The sequence below is a fragment of the Gallinula chloropus genome, assembly GCF_964237585.1.
Source record: "Gallinula chloropus genome assembly, chromosome: 2".
NCBI classification, from domain to species: domain Eukaryota; kingdom Metazoa; phylum Chordata; class Aves; order Gruiformes; family Rallidae; genus Gallinula; species Gallinula chloropus.
In genome coordinates, this window is record NC_140086.1 from 56,966,169 (window position 1) to 56,982,155 (window position 15,987).

General features: G+C 46.7%; 1 protein-coding gene across 2 annotated transcripts; it reads left to right on the forward strand.

Moving 5' to 3' along the window:
* Positions 1–309: 309 nt before the first annotated feature.
* PRELID3A (PRELI domain containing 3A) lies at positions 310–11,922 on the forward strand (the record flags this gene model as incomplete). 2 transcript variants are annotated; one of them, XM_084280497.1, is made up of 6 exons in its annotated part: positions 310–438; positions 3,028–3,196; positions 3,597–3,686; positions 4,448–4,518; positions 4,613–4,715; positions 10,189–11,922. In XM_084280497.1, the coding sequence occupies exons 1-6, from the start codon at positions 407–409 to the stop codon at positions 10,300–10,302; spliced, it is 579 nt and encodes a 192-aa protein (XP_084136623.1). In that variant the 5' UTR covers positions 310–406. The 2 variants fall into 2 exon arrangements, with proteins under 2 accessions (XP_084136623.1, XP_084136624.1); XM_084280498.1 differs by lacking the exon at positions 10,189–11,922 and adding an exon at positions 6,510–6,563.
* Positions 11,923–15,987: the final 4,065 nt, after the last annotated feature.

Below are 15,987 nucleotides of genomic sequence, written 5' to 3' on the forward strand. Positions count from 1 at the left end.
TCTCCAGCGCCGCGCTGGAGCCGAGCAGCCGGCCGAGGCCCCGCAGGCGCCTGGGTCCGCCCGTCCACCCGCCCCGCGGCCGAGCACAGCCGGCTTTCCCCAGCCAGGCTCGAGCAGCGCCTGACTCCAGTTCGCGCGCTAACGGCGGCGGACGAGACTGCGCCTGCGCCGCGCCTCAGCGGCCGGGAGGAAAGGGGGGGTTGGGTGGGCGGGGCGGTGACATAAGAGGTGTGACGCAGGCGCGTGACGCAGGAGCCGGTTGGGCACGTCCTGTGCCGGTACAGGGAGCTCCGCCCGCTTCGCGTCTGGTCGAGCCCGCCGGCCGGCGTGTGGCTGTCAGGCTGCTCCTGCCGCCGCCGCACGTCCTCCTTCCCTCGCCGGCGCTGAGGAGAGACCGACGGTGGCCATGAAGATCTGGAGCTCGGAGCACGTGTTCGGGTGAGGAGCCGGGCGGGCGAGGGCCGAGGGGCCGCGAGCCGCCCCCCCCCGCCTCACCGCTCTCACGCGCGGCGGCCGTTGAACGGCGGCGGCGCCGCTCCTGTTGCGGGCAGCGGGGGCGGGGGCGGACCGGGGCTCCGCCGGGCCGGCCCGGGCTGTGCGGGGGAAGCCGGGCCGGGACGGAAAGAGGAAATGCCGCGGGTGCGGCTGGAGGGGGGAGGCCTCGCAGCGGCGGCGGGTCCGGACCGGTTGTGCCGGCGCGAAGGCTGTGGGGGCCGGACACCGGCTTCTGGCGGTGTCGCGTCCTCTGGTGGCGGGGCGGGGAGGGGGCCTGGGGCTCCTCCCGCTGCCCGTCCTTAATCGCCTTGAGGTTTTTCCTGCGTGGAAACCTCCTGCCGGGGCTTCTCCCGCCTCCTGCCGCTTGCGGAGGGAAGTACCGTTCCCGCGGGGCAGCGGTGGAGCTGGCCTGACTGAGTAATGGCTTGATAAGGATGTGAGCGTTGAAGGGAAGATAACTTTCACACAGTAAAAAAAAAAAGGCTAATTAAAAAATGGTAAGCTGCTGACGTACTCGGTGACACGTTCCAGGAGGTACGGGCAGAGGGACTGTGTATCTTACCTTAGCCTTCAGGTACACTCTCACAGCGATGAGCAGCAGCCAGCTGTGGAGTGACAGCTAAGTTTTCTCACTGTCGGTCTTCTTCTGCGTTAAGTGCATTCTGGGCATCTCACTTCTATTTTCTTATAACGAGGGAGCAATAGGAAAAAGCGTCAACAGGTATGTAATACTCACCCAGGCTGTGCCAGGGAGTTGATGTGGAGGACACAGCAGTTCCAGTGCAGCTCTTAAAATGCCACTGGTAACTCCTCTGCTACAGGTCTCAAAAAATCTCAAAACCCAAAGAGCAGTGTGTGTGTGTGATGGTTCTTAAAATATTTACATAACATCTCAGTTGTGCAGCTTTAAATGTCTTTAATTACGTTAACACAACCAAATTCATTATGCTGACAGAGGTGGTATTAGGTGTTGAACTTTAACGTTAGTTGGGTACAAGTAAACTGTAGTTTCTAATATGAAACGACTGGCAGAGGCCAGTAAAGGCTGCTTGTGTATGGCATAACTTCTGAGTGTGAGATTAATATCTGTCACCTGGGAAACGCAAAATTGATTTTTATTTGGTGTTTTCTCATCAAGATCTGTATTGGAACACACACACACACCCCCATGGTGTAATGTGTGGAGGTGTAGATAGTTCGGGTGTTACTAAAATAACTGCTGTGCCTTATCAGATCTCTGACTCTTAAAATCCCTCAAGGATGCTTAGCAGAAATCTGACGTTTTCATTTTGTGTGTGTTCTCTTGATTACAGTGTATTGTCACTAGAAGATAGAAAGGAGCAGTCCTCCAGTTCTCCTCCTGGCGTAGGAACTGAGGGCTTCATTTTTCCTGCTTACACCAATACAGCTGAAAAATCTTTTCTTACACTTCTTGTTGGAAAAACAACTTATTTCTCCAAGCTTCTGCTTGTTGTGTTCTGGTAGCATGCCATTGATGCCCTTCTGTACTGCTCTATTTTAAGACTAAAAGCAGTGTTCTTAAAAATCAAATCCATTTAGGGCCCTAAGTGCAACTCTTATGTACAAGTTGGCACCCCTAAGTCTTCTTAAGTCAGGTATCAATAGCTGAATTTTTAAAGGTACCTTTAAAGGTTAGGAACCTTTCATTCCAGATCTGTCACTTACTCTGGATATAGGAAGCATTGTTTAGGGGCAGAATTTCTTTATTGGATCAAGTCCCTGATTTCTCTAGCCTCTTCTGTTTCAGAAGAAGATGCAGGAAGAGCCACATGAACAGCCTGGCTTCCAGTAGTGGGGCTGCACTGATCCCAGGAGTTTGAGGTTATTGACACTTTGTAATAAAAATAATTCTTTATCAAGAAGAGTATCCATAAATGTAATTCATGCTAACAAGCACAGTAGTATATAGGTGCAGACTTAAGGCTGATAAGTCATCTGAAAATATTTATGTTGAACTTACTGTTTTTCACTTTTTTTTTTCCTGTAGGAAGGAACAGAAGCTAATGATTTCTTTAGTTTTTTTGGTGTGCTTAGAGCTATAGAAGAATTTACACTGAAGTGAACTTCTGGAGGCTATGTAGTCCAGTCTTCTCCTGAAAGCAGTGGTACCTTAAATGTTAGGCCAGGGTGTTTTTCTGGTTGAGTTCTGAAATGAGTCAAGAGTCAGCAATCCCTGTGTATAGCTACCCTGTTACTGTGGGGGTTTCACACATCTGATGTCACTTGTAGCGTTTTGTGACTGTTGCTCCTTGCCCTCATTTCTGTTAGTCTTGGGTTAATAATAACTTTGTTCATTCTGGAGAAAGGATTTTTTTTTTCATTTTTTTCCCTGTTTGTATATCAATACTTCTTTTGTGCCTTTCCAAGCATCACTGAATTCTGAAGGGACTTTTGGGAGCATTGAAGTTGTACAGCAGAGGCTGCATTACCCATCTAGATCCCCAATTTGTCGTTGTCTGAATACTTGCAGTTCAGTAAAGAACAGTTAAAAACACTGCCTCCTTCTTACAGACACCCCTGGGACACGGTGATCAAAGCTGCTATGAGGAAGTATCCCAACCCTATGAATCCATGTGTGGTGGGAGTAGATGTCCTGGACAGAAGCCTGGATAACCAGGGGAGGCTGCACAGCCACCGCCTCCTCAGCACGGAGTGGGGATTGCCGAGCATTGTAAAAGCGGTACGTTGTTAGGGTCCCAGTGGTTTGTTAAGGGTGTGATGTCACCTGGGCTGGGGTGTAATTTGAAGTAAAAGCTTACTTTATAGGAAATACTGTATACAAGTACCACATAAGCTGTAATCAGCTTAGTAGCGAGAATACGTTGTAGGCTTTCATATGCCTGTAGTACGGCTGTGTCTGTACACGCCTTCCAGACTGGCCTGTGTCATGCTGTATGACTGATGTAGCCTGCCAGAATGCAGTCTTGCACCTCACATGGTGCTCTGGTACCCGTGACCTACTTTGTATTTGAGGCTGCTAAGAACTTGACTTTTATGTGTTTCAAGTTGAGTTTGGTTGGGATTTTTTACATTTTAGTACTTTTTTATATATATTTTTTTTTTTATTTCTTTGTTTTCAGATTTTAGGAACAAGCAGAACTCTGACTTACATTGAGGAACATTCTGTGGTAGATCCAGTGGAAAAAAAGATGGAGCTTTGCTCAACTAATGTGAGTGAGAGCTTTAGAAGTTTCTGGTAATTTGTTTTGGAGATGTTTTGATTTTAATATTTAGAATAAAACCATGTTTGAATCTTTCATCAAGAGGCAGCAATTTCCACATCTCAGTTGGCTCTTTTTTTCTCCCCACCTTCCTCCCCCAAATAGAAAACTTTAAATACTTTGGGATCAAACATTTGTGATGCTGTTTTTGATGTAAGATTATTTCTCAGAATGCATGTAAGAGAACATCTTCTACACAATGCTGCCATTTACAAAAAAAGTTTTAATTTGAAATGCCTCTTTCATGAAATGTAAATGAAGCATTCTGCTGTGTTTTGGTATCCTGGGAACTGGTGGCTATTAGATTTGAAGGGGGGGCTGTCTGTAGGAGAGACTTGTCTCTGTATGAGAGACGCTGTCTTTCCCAAGTATTAATTTTCTGTGCACTCCCAGTAGCATCCCGATGGTCTCGGTCTTGACAAGCCTGAGTGGCATGCCAGGAATCAGATAAGGCTTCCCATGCAGAGAAAATGATTGGAAAGCAGTTTGTGCTTTGTACTGTAAATAGGAACTTAGATTGACATAATCAGATTTAGGGTAGGAGAAGATGCATCACCCATTATAGGTCTTTTTATTGACTCTGTTCTGGTTTATATTCTGCGTACATTTCTTTGACATAATACTGAGTGCTCTACTGTTGAGTAGTGCTGTTGGTAACAGAAGAATGCAAGGTGGCAAGCAAGGATTTCAGCTCTTTTTTTCTGTTTAAGATTACCCTCACAAATTTGGTGTCTGTTGATGAGAGACTGGTTTACACACCTCATCCTGAAAACCCTGAAAAGTAAGTAAAGATGTTTTTGAGCTTCTTTGTGTGTAACAGATGTTATGTTAGTCCAAATCAGCTTAGGTATTCACTTCTGTTTGTTCTCTTACAGAACTGTGCTAACTCAAGAAGCAATTATTACTGTTAAAGGCATTAGCTTGAGCAGTTACTTGGAAAGCTTAATGGCAAATACGATATCTTCTAATGCCAGAAAGGTACATCTCTACTCTGTGTTCTCCCTCTCTCCCCCCACCCACCCCTACCTTTCTTTTTGCTGAAAATAGTAACTGTCAATCATGTGTGCTGAACACTATATTTAATTTCTCTGTACTTTGTGCATAGTTCTAACTGATTTTTCATGTAGGACTCAGCAAGTAGAATATAATTTCCCAAAGTGTGAACAGATTTCACTACTAAATCTTTGTTTTTCAACTAGAACTGCACACCAGAACAAAACAACCTCTGTGTGTGTACACCACAGTTACAGCATACATGTTATTAGTTGGTTTCTGGGTTTGTTTTGGGTTATTTTTTCCCCCCAAAGCACCTTTTCAAACACTAAGCACCTATTTCCCGGAGTCAGGGCTAATAGTGAATATAACTTCCTTTTCAGCCTTTTTATCTGGATTTAGCAGTTAATGCTAGTGGATTTTCTCTGCTGCTTTGTCAGCTGTTCCAGTTCCTATCCACTACTGAGCTGCCTCCTTGCCTTTGTCTAAGGTAGTGCAAGCAGAGGCGTGTTCTCTGAAGAGATGAAGCTCTGCTGGCTTGTGTAGGTAACGCTACAGCAACTCCTCTGTCTTGTGCCTTTATTTAATCCTTGGCTGTCAGCCATGGAGCTGTACTTCAGCACAGGCAGTGCTACAATGGCAGCATGTATTCTTGGGCACTTTGTCCTCTCCTTCTTTGGAGAAGGTGGGAAAGAAATGAGGTTGCTAGAAAAGCTGAGGCACCGTGGCCAGACAGCAGGATGAGTGCACCTGAAGTTTGAGTTTGTGCTCTGTGTTGTAGGAGAGGTTCAGCACAAGGGGAATCTGGCCCAGCTGACTCTTACAGTGCCCGAGAGGCTGTGCTTTAGCCACCCTTTTGTCCTTGTGAGAGATGTTGCTTGACCAAGGCAGTGTAAGTCAACTAGATAGGAGCTACTGACTGGAGAGCTACTAGATCAGAGAGGAGAAGGCCTCCTTTTCCTCCCTTCTCTGTGCTTATCCAAAAATGAGGGGAAAATGGGTTAAAATCAGAGGATGGCAAAAGGAACAATGGGTAATTTCTATACACTGCACAGTAACTTTAACCAGCTGAGTGCTCTCTGTGTTTGTTTGAAAGACGTAATCAGAACGTATTTCAGATAAATTGCACTTCTGTTTTGAGCCAGTTCCCATTTAAAAGTCGGTGTGGGGCTTATGTTGTTGAAAGAGAAGTCCAAGCCCTGGCTCACCATCAGCCTCAAGCTGAGTGGAAGGCAGCAAAGCACGAGCTAGTTGGCATGGGCAGGTCACCGAGGCACCTTCCCTACAAGTGCTGAACTCCTCCCGCGGCATCGGTCACGTTCGCACGTCTCTGAACGCAGGGGTAAACATTTCTTGGTACCTGTGTAGGTGTTGCCTGCGTGGAAGCTCAGTTTCTTCTAAAGATTGTTCTTCTGTTCTGCCATTTTCAAGGAACACACTGGCTCACAAGCTTCCTGCAGACCAGAAAGACCTTGTCCTGTGTCTTTCACTGAAGAGTCTCTTTGGAGATGTTAAATGTGGCGGGAATTTGTGCAGGCTGTTACTGGCCCTTTCTTTGCCACCCAGTAACCTTCTCACATGCTGTGCTGTGCCCCTGTGCTCTTGGCACCCCTTAAAATTCCTGAATGCAGCTGAAAAATGTTTTGTTGTTTGGAGAAATAGGAAGTAAGTGTTGAGATTTTGCGGTGAGGCAGAGGTGGCAGATGACGCGATATGATTTTAAACAGCGATGGAAAAATCACTTGCCATGTGTTGTAAATCTTTTCTGTGTTACTCCAGGGGTGGGATGCTATTGAGTGGATAATTCAAAATTCTGAAAGCGCTCTAAGCTAGCAGTTCTCCACATCTGCAGTTTGTACTAACTAGTGGTAATGCCAGCATTCTTCTTCTTGGTACAGCATTTCAGCTTTCTAGCAAATATGTGCATGGACTGTTGTCATGTGAACTTCATAAATTAACCTGCATGTATGTTTTATATACAGTGCATACAGGAATGGCAAACATGTTCATTACACTGCAGTTGTAGAGAGAGTAGGTCGGATCTAGACTGGATCAGTTAACCTGGGCTTCTGCCACTGGACAGCCAACTTGCCGCAGCCATGTCTTGTGCCACACCTTGCTGCCAGTGGTCTGAAAGTGGAATGATGACTGCAGATAGCTAGGCATGTGAATGAGGCCCTCTGCCCAGTGTGTCACCTGGTCCTGGCTGCTGTGATTCCAGTGTGCAGAACCAGTACCTGAAACCATTAATGAACTGGTTAGTGACTGCAATTGGCATTGCACAAGTGAAACGGAATTTTACTCTTAGGGTATAAAATTGGTTTCTTGGAACAGATTGCCTAACAGGGGTGATCTTTTGCATAGTCAAATTGTATTTGCTTTTCTTATGCCTGTGGAATATTGTCATCCTTCTGTGACCTTGTGTGGAAATCTGTACAAAGCTTGAAGCTGCCAGAATGTGAGACTCTGTGTTCCTTTGGTCTTGTAGTTCTATTCATTTCAGTAGTGATGTGTCCCTTGAGCGATGCGACTATGAAAATAACCTGACTTGAGGGTTGAGAGAACTGAATGTATGTGGCTCTGTGATACCTCTGTGCAGATGGTTTTGCTTCCACTGGTCAGTGTAGCCTGTCTATGTCATTCCTGTACTGGCTTATGCTTCAACTAATAAGATTCTGTAAAAAAAAAAGAAAGAAAATACTTTATGCTGCTTCTCCTGTAGGGCTTTGTACACTGCTTACTCTGAGATCAGTGTATGCCATGAATGTTTGCTTATATGTTGTCATTCCACTAAGCTTTTATGCCTGTTTTTCTGGAACATGTCAACTACAAAGGCTCAGCATTTATCAGTCACTTAAGCTCTACCAACAAATCTTCAGATGCAGCATTTGGTCTGCCAAACACTACATACTGCTAACATATGCAATAAAGACTAATTTAATATGCATGCTTGGTTATGAATGTGCTTGCTTAATGACTTACTATGGCATTTGTTGTACAGTACCAAACTTTATAGACCAATCCTCTGTCAGATTTTTTTTAACTGGGTAGTTCTACAGTACTTGGAGGCTTTGCATCCAGTTAAGATTTTAAAACTTAATTTCCTGTGCAGAATATCCCCAAAATTTTCCTTGCTGACATCATAAATTTATTCTTGGCTGCAAAGTACAGCATAGAGCGTGTGCAGGCCTAAGGAACATGCAGACCTAGGTAGTCTCAGAAGCTGAAGGAAATACCCTGGTGCTTTAGTGCTCCAGTTGAATATCATGGGTTATCTTTTTTTGTCTTTGTTTTCTCTTATCAACAACTATATCAACTAAACCCCTGGGACCTGGTTGTTTCATCGTCAGGGCCTGAAAAGAATCCCAGTAATTTTCTTCTGAGCATTTTCCTCATCAAAGGTGTTTGGCTTTCTGACAAGTCGTCTTTGTGTGATTAGACAAAGATAACATCCAAACTGTTGCTGTCTTACTTCTCTGTGCCTGTGCACCCAAAAGAGGACATTTTAACGTGACTTTTAAATACCCAGGTGTGTGCTTACTGCAAGGTGATTCCCCTTCTCTCTCTCCCCTTGCTTTGATCCTTAGGGAGCACTGGGCTCAGGCATGGCTAGTTACTTTGCTGCTATTTGGGTGCTCCTGTCTGGGTGCTTTTCTCCCTGCTTTGCTGCTGTTCCCAGGTCTTGCACAGGAGGTGGAAGAGGGTGGCAGTTACCACCTGCTGAAGCATGGTTGGTGTGGTGCTGAAATGGAGGGAACTCAGATGTTCAATCATACTCTTCTGTGGACTTTTTCCACCAACCCATACAAAACTGGACAATTTAAATCATGCTCTCTTGGATGTTGTCAGTATGTTTTCAAGGCATCTTTTGAAGAAAGTTAATTTACGGATAGGAGTTGTTGAGGTAATTCTGAGTGGAGCTGAATCCTCCTTTCTGAGCTCTGGCCTGGAGTTGAATGCTTTGCAGTGATACATGGATGACTTTTCTCTGCTTAAGGACTGCCTGCCAGTGCAGACATAGCAGTTAGTGTTTATTCTGTGAGTCCTTGTGATATGAAAACCTGAAGAGAAGCAGAGTCGGCCCTTCACTGAACTTAGCAAGGGTTTTGAGATAAAGATGCTCGTATTCCTCCTAAAACTTCATTTCTTTCAGTAGGTTACACTTGGCAACCTGGAACTGAGCTTTTAATATCATTCCAGAGTAGTTTCTAGCCTCCAGGGTTGGTTTTTTTTCTCAACAGTATGTGTGGGTTTTGGTTTGGTTTTTGTTTTGTTTTGTTTGTTTTCTTAGGTTTTCAAAGCTGTGCAGATTCTTGTTAACTTAGTGGTTTATAATGAACAGCAGCAGGTGCTGGACAATTGAAGTTGTTTTTGTTCACTTCATTATAATGCATGTCACAAAACTAGTACATCAGAGTTGAGAGTGTGTGTGAGTATGTGTGTGGCTGTTCCCTCCCATTTCCCTCCATCTCTGCAGGGGGCTTGAGCACTGACACTGCCTCTCCTGAAGACTTACAACTTTTTAGGCTCAGATCCCTTAGCTCCAGAACCCCTCTAGACTTGGGCAGAGCCGTGTGGCTCCCAGTTACTGCTCCTCAGTGTTTGTAGGTCTTATTCTTAGTGGGGTAATAGAGGTGAATGTCTCTTGGCTTCTCTTTAAGTGAAAGAAGGCCAGGTCTTTCCTGGTCTGGTCCTATCTGCTCATTTTGGCCAAAGCTGTCACTCTGAGATGGTGGAGCTCTAAAACCTTGCACCTGTGTTTAGTCAAAGTGCTCCTCTTGATTTTCTTGGCTCCACTGTGGGGCTGATGCTCATCTTGTGGTCACTGGGCAGCAAAGCATCCGTGGCCAGTGCCTGGCTCTGAGGCACTCCCATGCCGAGAACCCAAGGGAACAAGGCTGAGCCTTGATACAAAGTGTGCAACTGAGGCCTCTCCCTTAGATCTGTTCCAAGTGCTGAAAAGCTGCTGTGCTGGGTGTAGAACCCAGCTCTTGCTAGAGATAAGTCAGTTTAGCTGCTACTGAATGAGCAGCTGGAAGGCTGCTTCTCAAAAGCTGTCTGTGTAACCTGGTTAATGCACCTGAGGACAGCACGTAGACCTTGCCACGAATCTGTTGCTGTTCTTTGAGTGGTGGGAGCAGTGAGCAGCAAACCCAGCAATGCTCTTGGGCAGGGGGACTGCCCAGCTGAGCTGGGCTTTTTGCCTGGGTGCACTTCTGGGACCTCACACCAATAATACTGCACCCACTTCTTGCTTGTGGGCTCAGCAAATGACTTCGTAGTGAAATTTCAGTAAGAAGATGCTAAGAAATTATCCACATAATCCGGTATCAGACTATGCAGGGCATGGGATTAAATTTAAAACGAGCATTGTGTCTGACAGAGGAAAAACTATAGAAACATGTGAGCAGTGGTGGTGTATTTTATCCAGCCCTAAATGGTGGTGTTTTCCTGGCAGGGTCGGGATGCCCTGGAGTGGGTGATCAGCAAGCTGAACACAGAGCTGGAGGAGCTGAAGTCGACGCGCGAGGGCATGAAACCAGCCATGGCAGCAGCCTCAGCAGAAAAATAACCCCCAAAGTACCAAGTAACTGACAGGAAAGTTTCATTCTGTGAACTGCTTTGTAGATCTCCCTTCAGAGACTCATCTGCCTGGTTTTATACGTTTGTAAGAATATTGGATCAGCGGAAAAGTAACCTCATCCATCATCTCCACAGCAGCTTCTGTTGCCTACTGAAGATTAAATTGACCTCCTGCAGATGCTCTTTTCATATAAGTGATTTTTAACACTGGAAACAAAACGTTTAGCACATTTAAAACCGCCTAAATGTGCCTTTTACAATGAAGACAGAGAGTATATTTACACCATCTTGGGTTTTCATACTCAAGCTTGACAAGAATGCATTAAAGGTTTTCCATGTGAACATTTGTTCTGTGAAGGGCTGATGGTACTAGAGCACTGGATTTTGTCTGTGTTGTAATCTGATAGTGTCTTGCACCATTTAAAGGGAACCATGTGAGTTAGAATTAGAAATCTATCCAGAGGATCATCCTGAAAAGCTAAAGCTTGTGTGGTACTAACTTTTCCTGTGGTGTTTAGATGTGCTGCTTGAACATGACACACAGATACTTTACCTCTTCGATGTTTGTATCAAAACAAAGTTTCTATTGATGTTAATAGCCTAAAATACATTTTTGTGGGGAGAAGGGTATTTATTTTCCTATTTATTAACTTGCCCTAGTTCCACCCCTCCTGGTGAAGAGCAGAGTAACTCCTGGAAGGTGCTGGAAAATGCTTCTCTTATCTCTAAGAAGGGTCCGTCTGGGCTACTTGAATGAAGAGACTGTGCAGATCTGGTTCTGGCTCTTCACCTCGTGTCTTAACAGGGAGAGATGGATGAAAGAACTGGAAGAGCTGAGCTGAGAAGAAAGCAGGAAACTGGAAATCCAGAGGGTGAGGCTTTGTGAACGCGTGCTTTTCCTGCCCTGAGTGGGGGAGACGAGCACAAGGAAAACAGCAGACTCTCCTGTTCGAGTGCTTTCTACTGGCTACCAGAGACTCTGAATTTTTTCCAATGCTTTTCCACATTGGTACAAAATGGTTTTAGGATCATTTTAAATTCTTCTTGTTCTCTGAAAAAAAATACTCCAGTAAGTGCAGAGATACCTTCCTATAAAACATGCATAAATGTGTTGGTAAGAGCACTAGCCTTGTCTTAACATTCACAAAATTTTCCTGCCTGGTCCAGGTGCAATGTATGTTTCTTAGGCCTCTGCTGGGGCTTTTATACTTCTGTTATGCTGCACACAGAAAGTGGAGTAAGTGTTGCAAGGATGTTTGCTCATTCAAGTGGCAAGCTTGTGTTGAGGAAGCTGTTAAAGAGCATGAGCAACCTTTTTTTAAAAAAACTAGGAGACTAAAATGTTGGTCACTGTTTTTATCTGGTAATTTTAAAGTGTCTGTAGCTTAAGGGAAACTCCAGCATTTGTGTTGTGTTGAGTTAGAGAGTGAACGTTAATTTGGCTGTAACTATCGTCCTAATGAATAAACTTAATTTTGTAAAAAATACATTAGTGGAAAGCAGTTAAATGAACAGGAAGTATTTATGTTGCTCTTTTTAAATGGACCTAAAGTCTGCCTTGTTTTGGAGCAGAAACTTAGCTCTGGAGGTCTGATAGTAGCTCCTTCCCAGGAACACACTGGGCAGCTCTGGTGCAGGTCAGTAGTTGTGCTTCCCAGAGGAGTGGTGCCGCTCCCTGGATACAGAACGCTGAAGGTGTTCTAGCTCCTGGTGGGCTTCTGCTAGGAAGGGTAGTGTGGCTGCAGCAGAGCTCTGCACATGAAGATGAGTCTGTGTGTGTAAACCTGTACTGCAGCATTCCCACACACTGCTGGAGATGGAGAGGATTGTGTATGGCTGTGGTTTGGAAGAAGAATTGTCTTGGGCTGCTTCCTGTGTCAGATTAGAAATAACTGCTCAGTGTTGTGTTAAAGCTGACCAGCTGGTGCAGAGCACCTCCAGGGACCAGCTGGTGCTCCAGGAAAGTCACCACAGGCTCCTGTACTCCGTCCAGGGCTGATCTCCTCTGCCACCCCATAGAGTCAGTACCAATTACACATCATTTTTCTGGCTTCCTTTGCCCTTTATTTCCTCCTTCCAGTAACAAATCCTTGCCTGCTTGTGTGGCAGCTTCTCATTCTGTTTGATTCCCTCCCTGGTTTTGGGCTGCTTCCTCTCCACGTCTCATGCTACGTGGGAGCCCTACGGCTGGGTGCTTGGCTTCCCAATCTGCGCGCCGCGCCACTCGCCATGGATCAGCACCGTGCCTGCTTGTGCTCAGCCCTCTTCTGCTTTTCTCCAGGCTGACTGGGAGTGGGGAAGCTCTGGATAGGAGGAAGATTCGTTTCTTCCAGGGGCCAGTTCTGTCACCCAGCTGCCTCTTTCCACTGCCAGACGGCGCTGCTGCTTCTCACCTTGTCTCTGGGGTAGGTGACACTCTTGCATCTCTGGGCTTACTGATCTTCCTGTGGTTGCTCATCTTCACAGTGCGTACAAAGGACCTTGCAGGCAGTGGTTGAACACTGGAGCCTGCCTGGTCCCAGTGTGACAATAGATACAGTGACGCTTGATTTCCTGTAAGCTCTCCTGGACACTGTTCCTCTTCTGCTTTCTGCTCATCTAGTCTCCATACGGGGCTCCCGCCCTTCTACCCCCTTACCCATGGGACTGTTCTCTGTGGGATCTGATGGGATCTGTAGCTGTATGTTCAGCCCTACTCTGTGTAACACAGTGTTTTTCTATTTCCTGCCACAGTTGTAACTATGACAGTCAGAGGTGTCCATGGGGAGGGGAAAAAAAAAACCCAAAACAACCCTTTGGAGTTGCTTATCTTGGTCTGGTACCCCAGTCTTCCCCCATCTTTTCTGTATTTACTGGAAATGGCTACAAAATATTTCTGAAGGCAGTTTTATGTCACATATGTTGTCTGTCAAAGAGGAGGGAGACCTGTGTGTGATGGCAAGTGCTAGGCTGATGGCAGGGGGTAGCTTTTTGGGTTGGTGCGGAAACATCTGGGTAAATAGGAGGGAAAAATGTTTATAAAGTAGAAATGGCATTAAGTCATTTTGAGTGAGAATTCTGTGCTCTGAGAGCTGGAAGTAGAATGAAAGTCGAGCTGGGTGTTGGGGAGGGAGGTTGGTCGCTGCTGCTCTTTGAGCTGCTGAGGATTGTAGCTCGGTGTTTCTCTGTGTTGGGTTGCAGTTCAAGGGAAGGGGAGCAGGGAGGAGCAGGGGGGTGGTTTGGTTTTAAGAATTTAGTGCCAATGTCACCAGGTCTCCAGATGGATGAGTAGCGTGGCTGCCCACCCTGCCCTCCTGCACAAGGCTGAAGCTGGGGATGGCTGGTTCCTGGCTGTGGGGGGAACAGTGAGGGACGCCAGAGCAGGGCAAACTGGGCATGTTAGATCTTGGCCCTGGGGGATTTTAAAATGCTGAAGGTACAGAACTGGAAGTAAACTCTGGTCTCTGATGTCTGGGTTTCATTGTAGTGCAGACAGGCTCATGTTAGCAACAAAAGGCATTAACAGTGTAATCAGATGTTCTGGTGTGTAAATGGTTTTGGGCAGACTATCTGCCCCTTGCACCAGGGTGAGTCCTCTGTGCCCCTCCAATCCCCTCCTTCTGACTTCCTTTTCCCTCAGGGGGTCAGCAGGCATGATGGGCAAAGGGTCACATTTGTTGGGAAAACGGGCAAGCCCAGTGTAAGTTGCAGTATTCCTGAAAGATTTGCTTCACACAAGTCGAAGCACTTGGCATGTATCAGGAACTGATGTGTAGCAGATGTCAGGCACTGGTGTGTGTGATGATGTAATAAAGCAGCAGAGTAAGAAAGACAAACAGTGACACTCTGTGATGTGATGCTTGGCATTTAAAGCTTCAGGTGCAGCAGCTGGTAACACCTCTCCTGTTCAGACATCTAGATTGTAAGCTGTGAAGGGCAGGCCTCTGTCAAGTGTCTCTGTACACTATGGTGCTATCTTCAATAAATGACACTTTCAGTTTAAAAACCACTTCTGGGTGTAATGGCTGTGATGTACAATGGGCTGTTGGTCAGGGGAGGCTGCAGAAAGAATTGGTGTCGGTCTCTGCTGGGCGAGCAGCAGGTCCCAGTTCCAGGCTGCCCCTGTAAGCCACGCATGGTCCTGGTGAAAAGCTCTGCAGGGACCTTCTGTGCCTGAGCTGGTAACTCCATTTGGGTCTGGCGCTGCTTCACTGTGGAGTAAACCAGCAAAAGCACCCTCTGAAGTGATTAGCCATGACTGGGAAATAGGACCTTATTTTTCTAACAAGCTACTGTCCTCCTCCCCCAGCACTTGGTGCCGCTGGTCAGAATCAGGTGGGTTATGCACTAGCCGCCTCATAGCAGCGCTGGGAGGCCGTGTGTGTGCTAGCAACCTGTTCAGCCAAAAGGTGATGGAGGTGCGAGTCTGGTTTAATTGGCAGGCATCTGCAGGCCAGCTCATCAGTAAGGGGTCCTAATTTGAGGCCATGTTGGTACAGTACTTCCTCTTGTATGGGTTTGTTTCTAACCTAGTTAAGAAGCTGCAGCAGCTAAGGGAGGTTCAGGGCTCTGACTGACCACACAACTGCCAGACACGACCCTTCCAGCTGTGCTGTGTAAGACACGACGCTCGCCGCCGTTACAGCTGGCTCAAGAGAGTGAGAGCGCTGCAGAGCCATTTTAAAGAACCTTTTATTAGTAACGCAGGAACAAGAACTTGCATTGCAGTACCACGTAACATAAACATGAGCAGGAGACAACCTATTGCCTTTCTGTTAGAGCTGATGCCCCGGTGTACCTGAAGCTGCATGGACGTTACATGCACAGTGACAGCACAGAAGCAGAAGTCTGAGGGGGAAGGGGTTGTGCTTTACGCCTCTTCAGTGTCCAGAAAGTGCATCTTCTGTTTGGGGGGTTTCTTTTTTCCTTTATTAAAGGATGGGGCTGGGGGGAGGGAACCAGCTTTAACAGAAATTCAGCTCAAATACACATTCCTCATCTCTTCGTTGTGCTTTCTGATTCGTAGGGCGCGGAGCTGCCAGCCCCTTCACTAGCAATGCACCCACCATAAACGTTGACGCCAGGGTTGGGCCTTGGCCTCCACCTGCCCTGTAAGCTGGGCCGTGGGAATGCAGCCTCCAGAGGCACACGTCAGCTTCAGTGCAGATTCCCACCAGCCTTTGGAAACCACGTTTCTCCTGAAGCTGCATCAGCTTATGCCCACGTCCCTTCATTCCAGCTCTAGCAGCCCCCAAACCCCACGCTGCAGTGGTCGGCCTACAGCCTGTCCTGCAAAGGCCGAAGCGTTGCTGGCCCCCAGGGTTCAGCCCTGAGCTGGCTCTGCCCAGGGACACGCAGGGAGGGCTGGGAGCTTAACGTAAGCACTACAGACAGCTGCAGGGGGGCACCAAGAAACCATTTGTTTTCATACAGGATGCTCATAATTTTTTTTCACTTGCAGGTTTTTAAGGAAGTTGGTTCATAACCAGGCAGGTCTTGTCCAGCTGTGACCGCACAGTAAGTGGCCTGGCACCGCTAAAGACTAGAAACATATTTTTTATTGGCTACAGAAGGGCTGATTCCACATGGCTCCTGCTAGAACTGCTCTACAACATTGTCTTGACAATGTTTGCAGGCTGCAGCGGCTTCCAGAGTGATTTTTGGGGTGCAGAGCCCAGCCTCCCTGTGTATCTGA